Genomic DNA, 12,649 nt, shown 5'->3' on the forward strand with positions numbered 1-12,649 from the left:
TTAAATCATCCGAGTGGGATACTGATTTATTAAAAAAAGCTTTGACTATTGAACATTCATTATTTAATGGACTCTGATCTATAATTAAGTAATATTAAGTAGGGGTATAATCGAGCCGAGCTCGAGTTCGATCGAACTCAAAAATTGAAGCTCAAGCTCGGCTCGATTATGAAACGAGTTGGCTCGAGTTTGAAGTTGGCCGAGCTCAAGTCAAGTTTTGACCGAGCGGTTCACAAGTCGCTTGACTTTAATTGTGTGTTATAAATGATTCGTGGACGACTTAATGAGCAATAAGACTAAAACATTTAAATTTGAATTCGACTCGATTACGAAATGAGTAAACTCGAGCTCGAAATTGATCAAACTTGAGCCCAACTTTGATTGAACAACTCTGATCATTTATACCCCTAATTCTGAGTGGTAAACACATACAGGAAATAAGCATTTTCCATTAGAAGTAATATGAAATATTATTCAAACACATACAGTTGGGGATTACATTACACTAGCTTTGTGGTAAACAAGCTTCTGAGTCTCCCTCTCTCCAAACGCTGGAGCAACTTTTTGGCACCTGGAACATCCATTTCAGAGAGCTTCTTCAGGTACCCAATCGCCCCATACGAAACCATCAGCTTCTTGCATTTGTGGCTCGAGGAGAGCAACGCAAGGCACGAAACTGCATACTTTTTGGCTGTGTTTTGCGGGCTCGGCTCCAATAATTGAACCAAATTCGGCACACTCTTATCCATCTTCTTAATCTCCCTGCAATTATGCGCAACACTCATCAGGCTAGCAATGGCTTGCGCTGCAACTTCTCTTGCGCTATTCGCTTTCGCCTCGAGCAATTTCACCAGAAGAGGGATGCATCCTGCTTCGCCTACGATGGATTTCGCTTCGGTGGAAGTGCAGATTTTGCATATAGCTGAAGCTGCGGCCTGCAGTTCAAACAATAAGCCTACTCAATTTGCACCACTCGATTAAAATTCTATTATATAATGACTATGTTTGACAAATTTAGCTGAAAAGCTAACAAGCAAGTAGGTGAAAGTTAAAAAGTTATAAATTAGAAGCTGAAAATTGAAGAGCCGTCAAATTATGCAGTGTTGGATAAAATTAACTTTTTGATAAGCTAATAAAAAAAAAAAAAAAAAAAAGGTCAAAAGAGTTTTAGAAGTAAAAAGATGAAAAAAAAAAAAAAAAATTGGAAACTATTAGTCAAAATAAGCTCTTATTTTAATTTACTAAATTATTTCATAAACATTACTAAACATAAGTTTATCAGTGACTTAAAATAAGTTAGCTCTTAAAGTTCTTGAAAAATAAGTTATAAATTTCTAAATAAACTCTGCCCAGCTATAAGCTATTATTAGAAAAATCTTACCTGTTGGGCTCCAATGGAGCCGGATTTCAGGACGTGAACTAGTCTCGGAATGATTCCCAGAGAAACCAGGGAATCCATGGCGACATGGCTGATTAGGTTTCTCAACGCGCCGACGGCGGATTCCTGCGGCAGCGGGCCGTCTAAATACGCCAGGAGGCTGCGGATTCCGCCCTCGGAGATGACGGATCGTTTGAGGCTATCGTTGCTGGAGGTGAGATTCTGCAGGCACTCGGCGGCGTACTCTTTTGCGCCGAGAAGAATGCCGCCGTCGAGGAGATCGATCGTGACTTTGATTATGCCTTCTTCAACCATCACTTGCCGCGCCTCCGGCACGGCGGAGATGTTCTTCAAGGCGCAAGCGGCGGCGGCCTGAGAGACAGAATCGCCGGTTCTGCAAATATCAATCAGCGGCCTAACGCCGCCGTGGCCGACGATCGAGCGAGCCGTTTCCGGCGACATCGAGAGTCTCTGGAGAGAAATCGCGGCCTTCTCTTTCCCCAAACCGGTGCCGGATTCCACCAGGCGGATCAGCGGCGGGAGAACGCCTTCCGAAACCAGCCAATCCTCGCAGTTCCCCGATTCCGCTAACGAGCATATCACAGTTACCGTTTTCTCTCTCATTTTGGGAGAAGTAGCGGTTAGGAGCTGAACTAGGGCTGCAATATTGCTGCGCCCTAGAACAGCAAGAACACTCTTCTCGTCGTCTTTCATGGCGTCCAAAAGGCAATCGATCGCTCTGTGTTTCGCCTCCAAGTGCCCGATTTGAAGCCGGGCAAGCAATTCTCTCAAATTCAAATCCCCTGAATCAGCCTCTGCTGGGAAAGTGACTTCCCCAAGAACTCCTGTTTTGATCAACAGCCCACAATCGCGCAAATTCAAATCCAGTTTCCCAGATAAAGCATCCAAATCGCTTTGCATTCGAAGCTTTCCCTCATACTTTTCTCCCACACATATCTCAGCCATCTCCATAGCTTCATTCAGTGTCTGCAACACTGCCTGCAGCTGTTCTTTGCAGAGAGCATTCTTGGAGAAGCATGGATGGCTTGACAAATCTGATAACTTTGAAGGGATTTGCTCCAATTTCGAAACAATCATCTTCCACCTCCCTGGAAATCCTTTCACCTCTCTAGCCCTCTTTAGAGCCTCAGGAACAAGCTGCTGTGCTTTCACTAGCCACTCTTCTGCAGACAAGTTTTCGCCCCCGTTTTTCCCACAATCTTCACCCATTTTCTCAGACTTTTGCTGGAATCACAGGAAAAATCTGCACCATAGAAAACAATCAAACTTTCAGAAATCAGTGTTGGGCCGAGGGCAAAAGGGCCAAGTCAGAACCCTACCTCTCGTGGCAGTATTAAGAAATAAAGTTACGCATTCGCTACCAGTTATAGCTTAATAATTCGAATCAGCCATATCAAGAAATGAAGTTCTTGACAGAATGGAAGGAACAGCTTTCATGGAGCCAAACAAAAAGGGGTGGTTGAGATAGGGAAAGCATTTAAGAAATCATCTATGTGATCTGTCATATAAAGATGAAAGCTTTTGGTGGTGTATCAATGATGAACATTAAACTATAGAAGCTATAAATAATAAATGGGGAAGGGGCCAAATTACAGAGTTTTCGAGAATCTTGATATGATCACACAAAGCTCATTCCTTTAAAACGAAAAGGGACACGGCAGCTACCATGGCCGACCCACAAACGTTTTCTCAAACAACTTTTATGGAATCATATGATTCAAACAGTCATTAAATACAAGAAAAAGAAACCATTTAAAAAACTGGTGATGAAAGTGAAAGACAGAAACTTCCAACGCCTATCCTACAACCATAATAAAAGCAGTCGGTAGATACTTTCACCATATGTCTCAACAGCCCTGCACACGTGTGATGTCTATTCTATGGATTTCGCAGACAACCTTAGTAATCATAAGGTTCTAAGTTCTATTTTTAGTGAAAGGAGTCTATTGACCTTCTTGCTTGAGTCAACTATGGACAACCTAGACTGTTTACCTAGGATCACAAGTCGAGGTTTACCCGTTCTGGGTAGTTCAGTGATCAAGCAATAAAGTTATATAGGATTTGATACTTACTCTAGATTGAAGTATTGAATTCTACTTCAAGAATATGATAGCTTTAAGCATATAGATCTTATCCAATGGCCAAGAGAAAAGCCAAACCTTCAAGGGAAGTAGAGACCCACAGTTTTATGTATTTTTTTTAAATTGTTAAAACTTTAAATTCATATATCAACTGTTAGTGCATACATGAGTGGTATTTATGTATGGTATGGAAAAAGAAAGAGTCTTTGCTTTGAAGAGAAGTCTTTATCTCTACTTATATTCTTGAAAAAATGGCAAAATATCTCAAACAGTACTCACAAAACAAAATAGGCTGCAGTGGAAGAGAATAAACAGAAATAATTGATCTTTATACCTCAAGTTGACTGGGATTCAAGTCATCCAAAGCTTTAAGGAGTTACTGGGACTGTTCCAACACTGTTTCAACAACCAAAAATCACAAATGCTGTTAGCCAAAACAATAATCTAAGCTTTCAAGAATGGCATAATTTGGAATTTGAAAATTTAGCAGCTTTTTAACATTAAAAAAATGTTGGGAAAGTGGAAAAACCCAACCTTAAAAGACACAGAAACAGGGATCAAACAGTAGATTTAGCTCACTTGTGACCAAAACTGAGAAATTCTTCCAGAAAATGGAAACTCTAAGGTGAAAGAGGTGTTTGGTTTAGTTCAAAGACTGAAACTTTGAATCAAATATTCAAAATTTTTGAAGGGAAACTAAGAAGAAGAAGCAGAATGGATACAGACCCAGAGTTTTTTCTTCTTTTTTCTTCTAGTTTATGCACTCCAGCTTGCTCTAGCAGAACAAGACAACCATCTCAATCTCCATTCAAAAATCAAAAATCTCTCTCTCTCTCTCTATCTCTCTCTATCTGCAAAGACCAAGTGAGAGTTGTCTTCTTCTCACCTCCAGTTTCCAAATTTCCAAGTGGCTCTCTTTGTATATGGTGTACAGATAGATAGTGAGGGCGTGTAGGTATTTGACGGTGGAGATTGCGGGGGAGGAACAGTAGATCAGACCGTTGAGCTGAAATTTGAAAGTGCAACTTCCGTATTTTGGGAATTTATGAGCAAGTAGTTTAACGTTATCGAGGATGAGGGACTGACATGGCAGGATTGCTGTGCCACGTATGAGAGAGACTGAACGAAGCAGTGTTTAAAATTGCATGCGTGCCTTTGGGGAAATTCATGGTTGGATATTTTAAAAAGAATAATCTTACCACCTCTTGCTAATCGGATTACTAATAAACTTCAAAATTTTCAAGGATCTTGTGGTCTAATAACGTTAAATTACTTTCCTAGATGAATTTTATGGTATAATGACACAAAATTACTCCCTTAAGTAGAAAATTGTGGGATCGAGCCTCCGTGATATTGACTCTTTATGTTTTAATTGGTTGAGATATCAAATTCCTTTATGATATATTAAGGCATCCATAATGGTTCTCTTCTTATCTCTCTATTAATTCATTTATGATATGTTAGTGCATCCATAATGGTTCTCTTCTTATCTCTCTATTAATTCCTTTATGATATGTTAGGGCATCCATAATGGTTCTCTTATGATCTCTCTATTTTGTGTGCACAACTTTTCTTTCTTACATTTTAATCTTCCTTCTTAATTTTCTCTCTAATCCTTTTCCCATTTTTTTCCATTTTTGTGGGCTATACTTTTTCTCACTCTTATATATTATATATTACTTTATTAATTTTTGTATAATTAATACTTTCAACTTTATAACAATAATTTTAAATAAAAATAAATTTCAATAACGAAATAAAATATATTTTAATTTAATTCAAATCACATAAAAATTTAAATTAAAATCTATCATTTTGTACGATATTTAAATTGAAATAAGAACTTTTTAAATAATTTCCAACATCCTAATTAAAATAATAATAATAATAATAATAATAATAATAATAATAATAATAATAATAATAATAATAATAATAATACACATTCAACGGCTAAATAGCTGTTGAGGTGTATTTAGCTTGATAATTAACATTTCAGCTAAATGCGCTGCTAAACTAGGGAACTAGTTGTCGCCCACTAAGCGCCATTAAATGCACAGACCTCATATTCTCCGGAGAGAACTTTCTCTCCGGAAAATATGATTTGCTCCCCTTCAATTGTTTTATCTCTCTTTCTTCCTTTTTATCCCAATTTAATCTCATCCATTGAAGATGCTCTTAGGTGAGAAATATAGCTACTACATCAAAACTCATTTTCTATCAAAAAAAATATGAGTATGTTTGACGAAATATTTCATTTTTACGTGTCAAAAGTCAATAAAAGTAATCTTACCGATCAATTTAAATTTAATAAAAGATATTAATAGTAATATAGAAAACTAGATAAACTTTGAGTGAATTTCAATATGATTCTACAATTATTACATTTTTCACTTTTGGTCATTAAGTTCAAATAGATCATATTTAACCTCCAACTACTGAAAATATTTCACTTGTATGAAGATTAAAACTAGTATATTTTTAATATTTATGCAACTAAATCTAGTCAATTTTAACCTCCAAAAATGCAATAGCTCAGAGACTATTTAAACGATAAAAATTTACAATGTCAATCAACACCAGTATCTTTTACGTCAGTAAAACTATGTATGCTTTCAGTGTGTACAAAGCGCTATCAATTCTTAACCTCACAAAGTACCTAATACAACTCTAATAACACATATAATTATATTTAATACCAAAAAAAAATCAATATTAATCTACACTTGGTATCCAAAATTTATTTGAATATACTTTAAAAAGTAGTATGATAGCATTAGAGTCATGTAAGCTGTGGCAAGTGGGGAAGTACGTGTGGAAAAGTTAAGTAAAGTCCAAGTGCGATTTGAATGTGCACCCTAATTATTCTAGTTTTTGAATTTTGTCGACTTGGACTATTATGTGGCCTGGCTTACAAACACATAATTAAATAATTAATTACTCAACAATCAAAACACAAATGATTAAAATAGTTTTGAAACCCTAAAAGGAATGATCGAGTATGTGAAACATGACTATCATACCTCAAAATTATAACTTCAATTATTGCTAACACTCTCTCGGTCAAACACGTCGCACAGAATCTTTTAATGTCGTTTATACCTTCGGGCGTGCTCGACGCACTCCACAATTCCTATCACTCTTGGTTAGAACTTTCATGGCCATTCATGTAAAAAAGTAAAAAATAAAAATAAAAATAAAAATGATAAGGAAAATAATTTCCGACAGCAGTAAAGGGAGTTCAAAATTTGAAAAAGATGTAGTGTATAGTACAGTAGTGTAGCAATGATGGTGTGGAAATTCTCAATCATTCAGGTTTAACACAAAATCACGTGCCACGAAATTGTAGTGCAGCAATACGTACAATTGTGAAATCCTAATGTTATGGTATTGAGAATCATAAAATGAATGATTTTATTATTATAAATTAATTAAATAGGATTCATTGTGTAATCTACTAGTAGATAGAACAAAATGAGAGTGGAAAGGATCCACACAAACACATTTTTTTTCCTTGACAACCTTGTTTTCTTTTTTCTTTTCCCTTTTTATCTCCCTTTTCTCCATTTTTTTTTTAAATCTCTCTTTTAAAACTAAAACATAAACAAAAATAAGTATTGAAAATATAAACTTAAAAAAACATGTATTGAACAAAAAAAGATGTATTGAAAAAAAGAAACTTAAAAAAAATATGTATTGAAAATAAAAACTTAAAAAAATATTGCACAAAATAATTAGGCATTAAAACATAATAATAATAATAATAATAATAATAATAATAATAATAATAATAATAATAATAATAATAATAATAATAATAATAATAATAAAGAGATTGATTATTAAATAAAAAAAAAATAAAGATTAATGTTTGACTACATTTAATGAGGTGGTGCAAATAACACTTTTTTATTTGCACCACCTATAAAGCTATTACACCTATTAAATAGGGAGTGTAAATAGCAAAATGGGTGGTGCAAATAGAATTTCTCTTAATTAAATAGGATTTATGGTGTAATCTACTAGTAGAAGTGTAGAACAAAATGAGAGTGGAAAGGATCCACACAACCTTGTTTTCTTTTTTCTTTTCTCCTTTTTTTTTTTTTTTTAAATCTCCCTTTTCTCTCTCATCATGGATACTGATCTGAAAATGATAATACCCTGCAAATTTCAACAAACGGCAGGAGGAGCTCGGCCATCCAATCATGACTTGGCTCAACCAGAATACACACATGCCAATATCTACTTAAACATTTAATAAGTTTAAACAAAAGGACCATTCAAACTGATAAATATTTGTATTATTATTATTATTATATATATATATATATATATATATATATATATATATATATATATATATATATATATATGAACTTAAATTCCAACTCAGCATCGGAAGTATAAATATTGAACCGAGTTAAAAGATTTCAAAATTTAAAATACTAGTAGTATTATTATTATTAATTAAAAAAAGGAGATTTCAAAAGATTTTGAGAAAGGGAGGGGCGAGGCATCCAAGAAGCATGGGGTCATGGGGCTTTGGCACAGCGTAGCCGTGCCGAAACGCTGTCTATTCTCGTGTCGGGCGTTCGCGTTACACGATGCGCCCCCGAATGTCAACGTTAACGCTATATATAGTTTTAAACAGAGACTTTAAAAAATAAAAAAATAAAAAAATAAACAGAGATTAGAAGCGGAACCGACACAAACACCAAATCTATAATCGGATCTTCCCCTAATTTGCAAGTACGTGTATATGAATGTAACGGGACACCTAAGCGAGCTGTAATCAATCATTTCAACAGTCGGGGCACCGTCGGCAATTGAAAAACTTGCACCGACACAAAATCTGTTTAACTGTAAAAAAACAGACTCAGATTTTGAAGGTGAAGAATAGTAAGGTGCGCCGACAAGGACTAGAAAGCGAGAAAATCTTAGGAGCATGAAAGCATTTTTAGAATTCCGCAATCTAAATAAAATAGCAACTACATCACGCAGGGGAGATCAGAAATGTTCAAAGTTGACTGTATAGGTTAATGCAAAGTAAAGTTACAACAATTTGAAGATTGAAGAGTTGCGCTACGTAACAGAGCAAAACTTCCTTCCTACCAAATGCTGACTCCATAGTTCTTGTTTCTCAGGATCGGGATCTCTCACGTGGTGGGGGTGAACGGCTGCTGCATAAACGAATATGGTTGGTTGGATATCCGATCAAAATGTAGTTAGGATCAAAGTAAGAAAGTGGAAACAAAAGGACTAGTGTTAGATTTAACCACCTTTGGTATCTGTCATTCGTAGGGCTTTGCACCTCACCGTACTCGGGACTTCCCCGGGATGGTGGAGGCCTGGAATTAGGAACAGATCCATGTCCATAATCAGGGCTACCCCGATCCCTACGATATGGACTAGGGGAACGTCTACGATCATAGCCTCCTCTTCTGTCAGGGGAATAGTCACGGCCTCTTCTTTCAGGGCTGTAACCATTTCTTCTGTCATCATCATCTTTAATTGCAAATTCCACTGAAATTACTCGGTCCATTAACTTGCTGCATATTGGTCAAATGTCCAAAATAGATAAAAACTGTTATTAACCAATAAGGACCAACCTATTTCAAAATTTTGAAACTACACCTAATTTTATCTACAGAATATTTCATGGCTCAACATTATAACTTTCATTCAATTAGTATCTCGCTTCTGGAACATAAACAATTACGGAGTAGTCTATGGTTTTGTGTTTAATGGGAAATACTAGGTAGATATATATCAAAATACCCTAAGGGACAAACCTCATATTTGTTGCCTCTAGTGCTCTGCTGGCTTCGTCTTCAGAGTCATATTGAATAAATGCAAAGTTCCTCCTAATCCTGACATTCAATATTTTTCCATATGGTTCAAAATGCCTCTCCAGGTCCCTTGTCCGCGTATGAACTGGATCGAAGTTGATCACAAACAAGGTTTTTGAAGGTTTTGAGTTAGCTGAAGACCTCCTTGTGGAGGTGTCAGGCTTCCTAGCACCACGTTCTTGCTGCAGCATAAAAATAAAGAAATTGAGCATGTACAAGTTTTGATCAAATACCATTTGATTATTTGAACTTCAAATTGAATTACATCTGCCACATTCTATCTCCTGTTTTGAGACAAAATTGCAGATATAAATGACCTGCACACCTTGGTCCACTCCACACGTAGTCTTCGCCCCTTTCTGCCAAACTCAATCCTGTCAAGTTTTCTTATTGCATCCTCAGCATCACGCTCATCTTCCATATAGATGAAAGCAAAACCTGCAATTTTAGAATTCTTAAGGATCCATATCATATACTGTTCCGCTTCTAGATACATAAAAACTAGGTTAAAATGCCTCCTGTCAAGACACTTGAGGACACTACACAAACTTACCACCCAAAACTCTCATTAGTCAGGGGGTAAAGAGGGAAAGAGAAAAAAAGAAAAATCTGAATGAACTCAACAGCTGCCACGGGATCCAAGGTGCTCAAGCTATCTATGCCGAAACAAGTCAGAAATTGAGAGGACGGAGCAAGGTCATGAGGAATGCTAAGGGCAATGGTCTGAGAAAAGTGTGGGGTGGTAGGACCATGGCAGATCATAATGATTCCCTGAGAAACACATAATAACATGTATTCTTGGGCACAAGCCAAAAAAGAAACGCAGAGAATCCTCCATCCGGGGGAAGATCATGGTAGTTCCAAGTAATCCTGCGCCAAAGAAACTGTTGAGTCCGTGGCTTTAATTACAAAATAAAAAGTGCTTTTCTCAAGGAAGAACAATATATACAGAAATTGAGAATAACTTGACCAGATCCTTCCATGGGCGCAAAGACATTACTCGATTCTTATAATCCCCAGTTTATCATTTATTTAATGATTGGGGTGGAACAACTGCCTTTGAAAATAGAATCCACTACCTCCACAGTGCCAGTGCCTTAATTGGTTAGAAGATTTAAATTTTTGATAGATTTTAATCCCAGAAAAGGAAGAAAAACTTCCAACTTTCCTGTCCTCTGTATTCTGCTGACCAAAATCAACAACTCCTTCCAAGGACCCCACACATGGACAATACCATAAAAACAGGTTAAAAAAAAAAAACTGTTTGAAGTGGTAAGATTCTTGTGCTTAAATGTAGGATTGAATGGACTGAATGTCTCCAAAACCTTTAACATGGGATGTGTTGATATAATGAGAGATAGAGAGTTACAACTCTGATTTTTTTTTTTTGGTTATTTATTCCTGGTGTCTGGGAAGTTATCTACAAGAGCAAAGCTTTTCAAAATAAATGGCAAAAAGGTGCCAATATTCAACTAAGTTACCCTGATTTCAACCATGACACAACCAGCAAGGAAATGATAGCAGTATGTGTAAATCAAGGAACCAATTAACCAAGCAAGTGGAAAGTTAATTTCTAAAGCATTATCCCAATGGCATTTTCCAGATATGAGCTGATGTCAAGCAAGCAATTTGTTTTAATCCCAATTCTGCTCATAAGAAGCTAAGCTGGATGATGCTACTGGAAAAATTAAGACTGCTTCCACTCCATTCTGGCAATGTAACTGAGACTGTCAGCTGTCCAGTCAATAGCACGAAGGCTTTGTAACTTCTTATACTTTCTTGTCAAGTATAACTTGTGGAAGACTGGATACAGATTGTATGTCGAAATATATACTAAATGTAAGGACAATATAGATAAACAAAATGCCAAGAATAATGATACTCTGTAACTTTTACATAGTAGCAGAATAAATATATGGCAAAACAAATTCTAATGATCAGATAGTCAAGAAAAGTAGACAAGAAGCATTTCTAATATAATGAAGTAGAACTAAGAACAAAATTTAGAACATACCGGCCTTCATATCAACCCTTTCAACCCTTCCATATTTTTTGAAAAGTCGCTCCACATCAGACATCCTTGCATCAAAGTCCAGGTTCCCACAGAAGATAGGCTTCATTTTGCAATGAGTCTCCACTTAACACTTGCTTGTCCCTTCACAGAATCAATCTTGTGACCACACAGTCACATGATGAGGAGATATAAAGGAAGGCAGCAATAACTCTATCGAATAAAACTTAACAACACATCATGATATAAAACTTTTGATAGTTTTCTCTCACCATTCATTCCATTCCATATATATTGATTTAGCTGGTGATTCCAAACTTATGTTCAAAAGAGCAAATTAACAGCAACACCAGCACGAAGTTTAGTGGGAGCTATTCCTTCTTAAACATATCCAATACCATTCATCAAATGAGCAACTATGATACAAACACTTTTTACTATACCATGTATTTCCCCAATAACATCCCATTTTAGCTCGTTTTCAAAACCACTCTCATCAATAGTTTACTTAACCAACCCTCTTCACAGTGAGCAAGCATGTAGATGGTTTAACTTGTCACATATTAGCAACAACAAAAAAACACACAGTTAAGCTGAAAAAATCAAATCGAAAATGAGCTCAAAAGATAAAGCTGTTTTAATTTAAACGCGTAGCATACAAAATCTGAATAGGAACTAAATTCCAGCTGATCTAGTAAACATATCGACCAAAGGATAAACACTTCAACTAGAATTGAACCTTTTGTGTAACGAATTATTGAAACACTCGTATCTGAAACAATTCAATTCAGAAACCGAAAATGAAAACAACAACAACATCTATATAAGTTGACATATACAGAAAGATAGAGAGAGAGAGAGAGAGAGCGCCGTGAAGAAATTTGCAGCGGTGTACCTTTGCAGCTGAAGCAGCGGAGCGAGTGATCATCAATCGAAACCCTACCGTGCAGCTTGTGACGGGAACGCCGAAGGGGGAGAATTTGGTTTCGCTGATATGGGCTGAACTAACGACGCCGTATCAATGAATAACATTTAATTGAGATTTCGGCGGGTTTATTTTTGGGCTTTTCGTTGGCTACCTCACAGCAGTCCATTAATGAATAGGCCCAATTCTGCAACAAGGGCAATTTATAGGATAGTTATGCTGTGGGCTCGTGCCCAGCGTGCATCATGGGCACGGTAACGGTGCCGTCAGGCACCGTTATCTTCCCCCTTCGTTATAGGAGCATATATTCACAGCTTTGTGTTCATAATTTCATAACTGTACATTCATAATTCCATAACTGTACATTCATAATTCTATAACTGT

At 36.3% G+C, this 12,649-nt stretch overlaps 2 protein-coding genes across 12 annotated transcripts; both read right to left on the reverse strand.

Moving 5' to 3' along the window:
* Positions 1 to 422: 422 nt before the first annotated feature.
* On the reverse strand, positions 423 to 4,356 carry LOC109183971 (vacuolar protein 8-like). Of its 7 annotated transcripts, none has more exons than XM_019334029.1 (4): positions 4,207 to 4,356; positions 3,815 to 3,876; positions 1,382 to 2,623; positions 423 to 935 (listed from the first exon to the last, which is right to left on the reverse strand). In XM_019334029.1, exons 3-4 carry the CDS (start codon positions 2,606 to 2,608, stop codon positions 501 to 503), a joined length of 1,662 nt encoding a protein of 553 aa, XP_019189574.1. In that variant the 5' UTR covers positions 2,609 to 2,623; positions 3,815 to 3,876; positions 4,207 to 4,356; the 3' UTR covers positions 423 to 500. The 7 variants fall into 7 exon arrangements, with proteins under 7 accessions (XP_019189574.1, XP_019189546.1, XP_019189566.1 ...); XM_019334001.1 differs by having other exon boundaries at positions 1,382 to 2,642; XM_019334021.1 differs by lacking the exon at positions 4,207 to 4,356 and adding an exon at positions 4,015 to 4,181.
* A 4,048-nt stretch (positions 4,357 to 8,404) lies between these two features.
* Positions 8,405 to 12,340, reverse strand: LOC109184048 (serine/arginine-rich splicing factor RS41-like). 5 transcript variants are annotated; one of them, XM_019334114.1, is made up of 7 exons: positions 12,236 to 12,334; positions 11,344 to 11,484; positions 9,883 to 10,199; positions 9,655 to 9,767; positions 9,273 to 9,511; positions 8,760 to 9,029; positions 8,405 to 8,660 (listed from the first exon to the last, which is right to left on the reverse strand). In XM_019334114.1, exons 3-7 carry the CDS (start codon positions 9,896 to 9,898, stop codon positions 8,621 to 8,623), a joined length of 678 nt encoding a protein of 225 aa, XP_019189659.1. In that variant the 5' UTR covers positions 9,899 to 10,199; positions 11,344 to 11,484; positions 12,236 to 12,334; the 3' UTR covers positions 8,405 to 8,620. The 5 variants fall into 5 exon arrangements, with proteins under 5 accessions (XP_019189659.1, XP_019189651.1, XP_019189636.1 ...); XM_019334106.1 differs by lacking the exon at positions 9,883 to 10,199 and having other exon boundaries at positions 8,405 to 8,657; positions 12,236 to 12,340; XM_019334091.1 differs by lacking the exon at positions 9,883 to 10,199 and having other exon boundaries at positions 12,236 to 12,340.
* Positions 12,341 to 12,649: the final 309 nt, after the last annotated feature.

The sequence above is a fragment of the Ipomoea nil genome, unplaced genomic scaffold, assembly GCF_001879475.1.
Source record: "Ipomoea nil cultivar Tokyo-kokei standard unplaced genomic scaffold, Asagao_1.1 scaffold0188, whole genome shotgun sequence".
NCBI classification, from domain to species: Eukaryota; Viridiplantae; Streptophyta; class Magnoliopsida; order Solanales; family Convolvulaceae; genus Ipomoea; species Ipomoea nil.

Bases quoted from the DNA above. Each gene is read 5' to 3' on its own strand.
- LOC109184048 (XM_019334091.1), bottom strand. From the start codon at position 11,449: ATGAAGCCTATCTTCTGTGGGAACCTGGACTTTGATGCAAGGATGTCT. The intron at 9,512-9,654 runs GTGTGCAGGTCA...TTTATGCTGCAG, and splicing joins TACGTGTGGAGTGGACCAAG to CAAGAACGTGGTGCTAGGAA. The intron at 9,030-9,272 runs GTTTGTCCCTTA...ACCAATATGCAG, and splicing joins CTAGAGGCAACAAATATGAG to CAAGTTAATGGACCGAGTAA.
- LOC109183971 (XM_019334029.1), bottom strand. From the start codon at position 2,608: ATGGGTGAAGATTGTGGGAAAAACGGGGGCGAAAACTTGTCTGCAGAA. The intron at 936-1,381 runs GTAAGATTTTTC...TTTGAACTGCAG, and splicing joins GCTCCATTGGAGCCCAACAG to GCCGCAGCTTCAGCTATATG.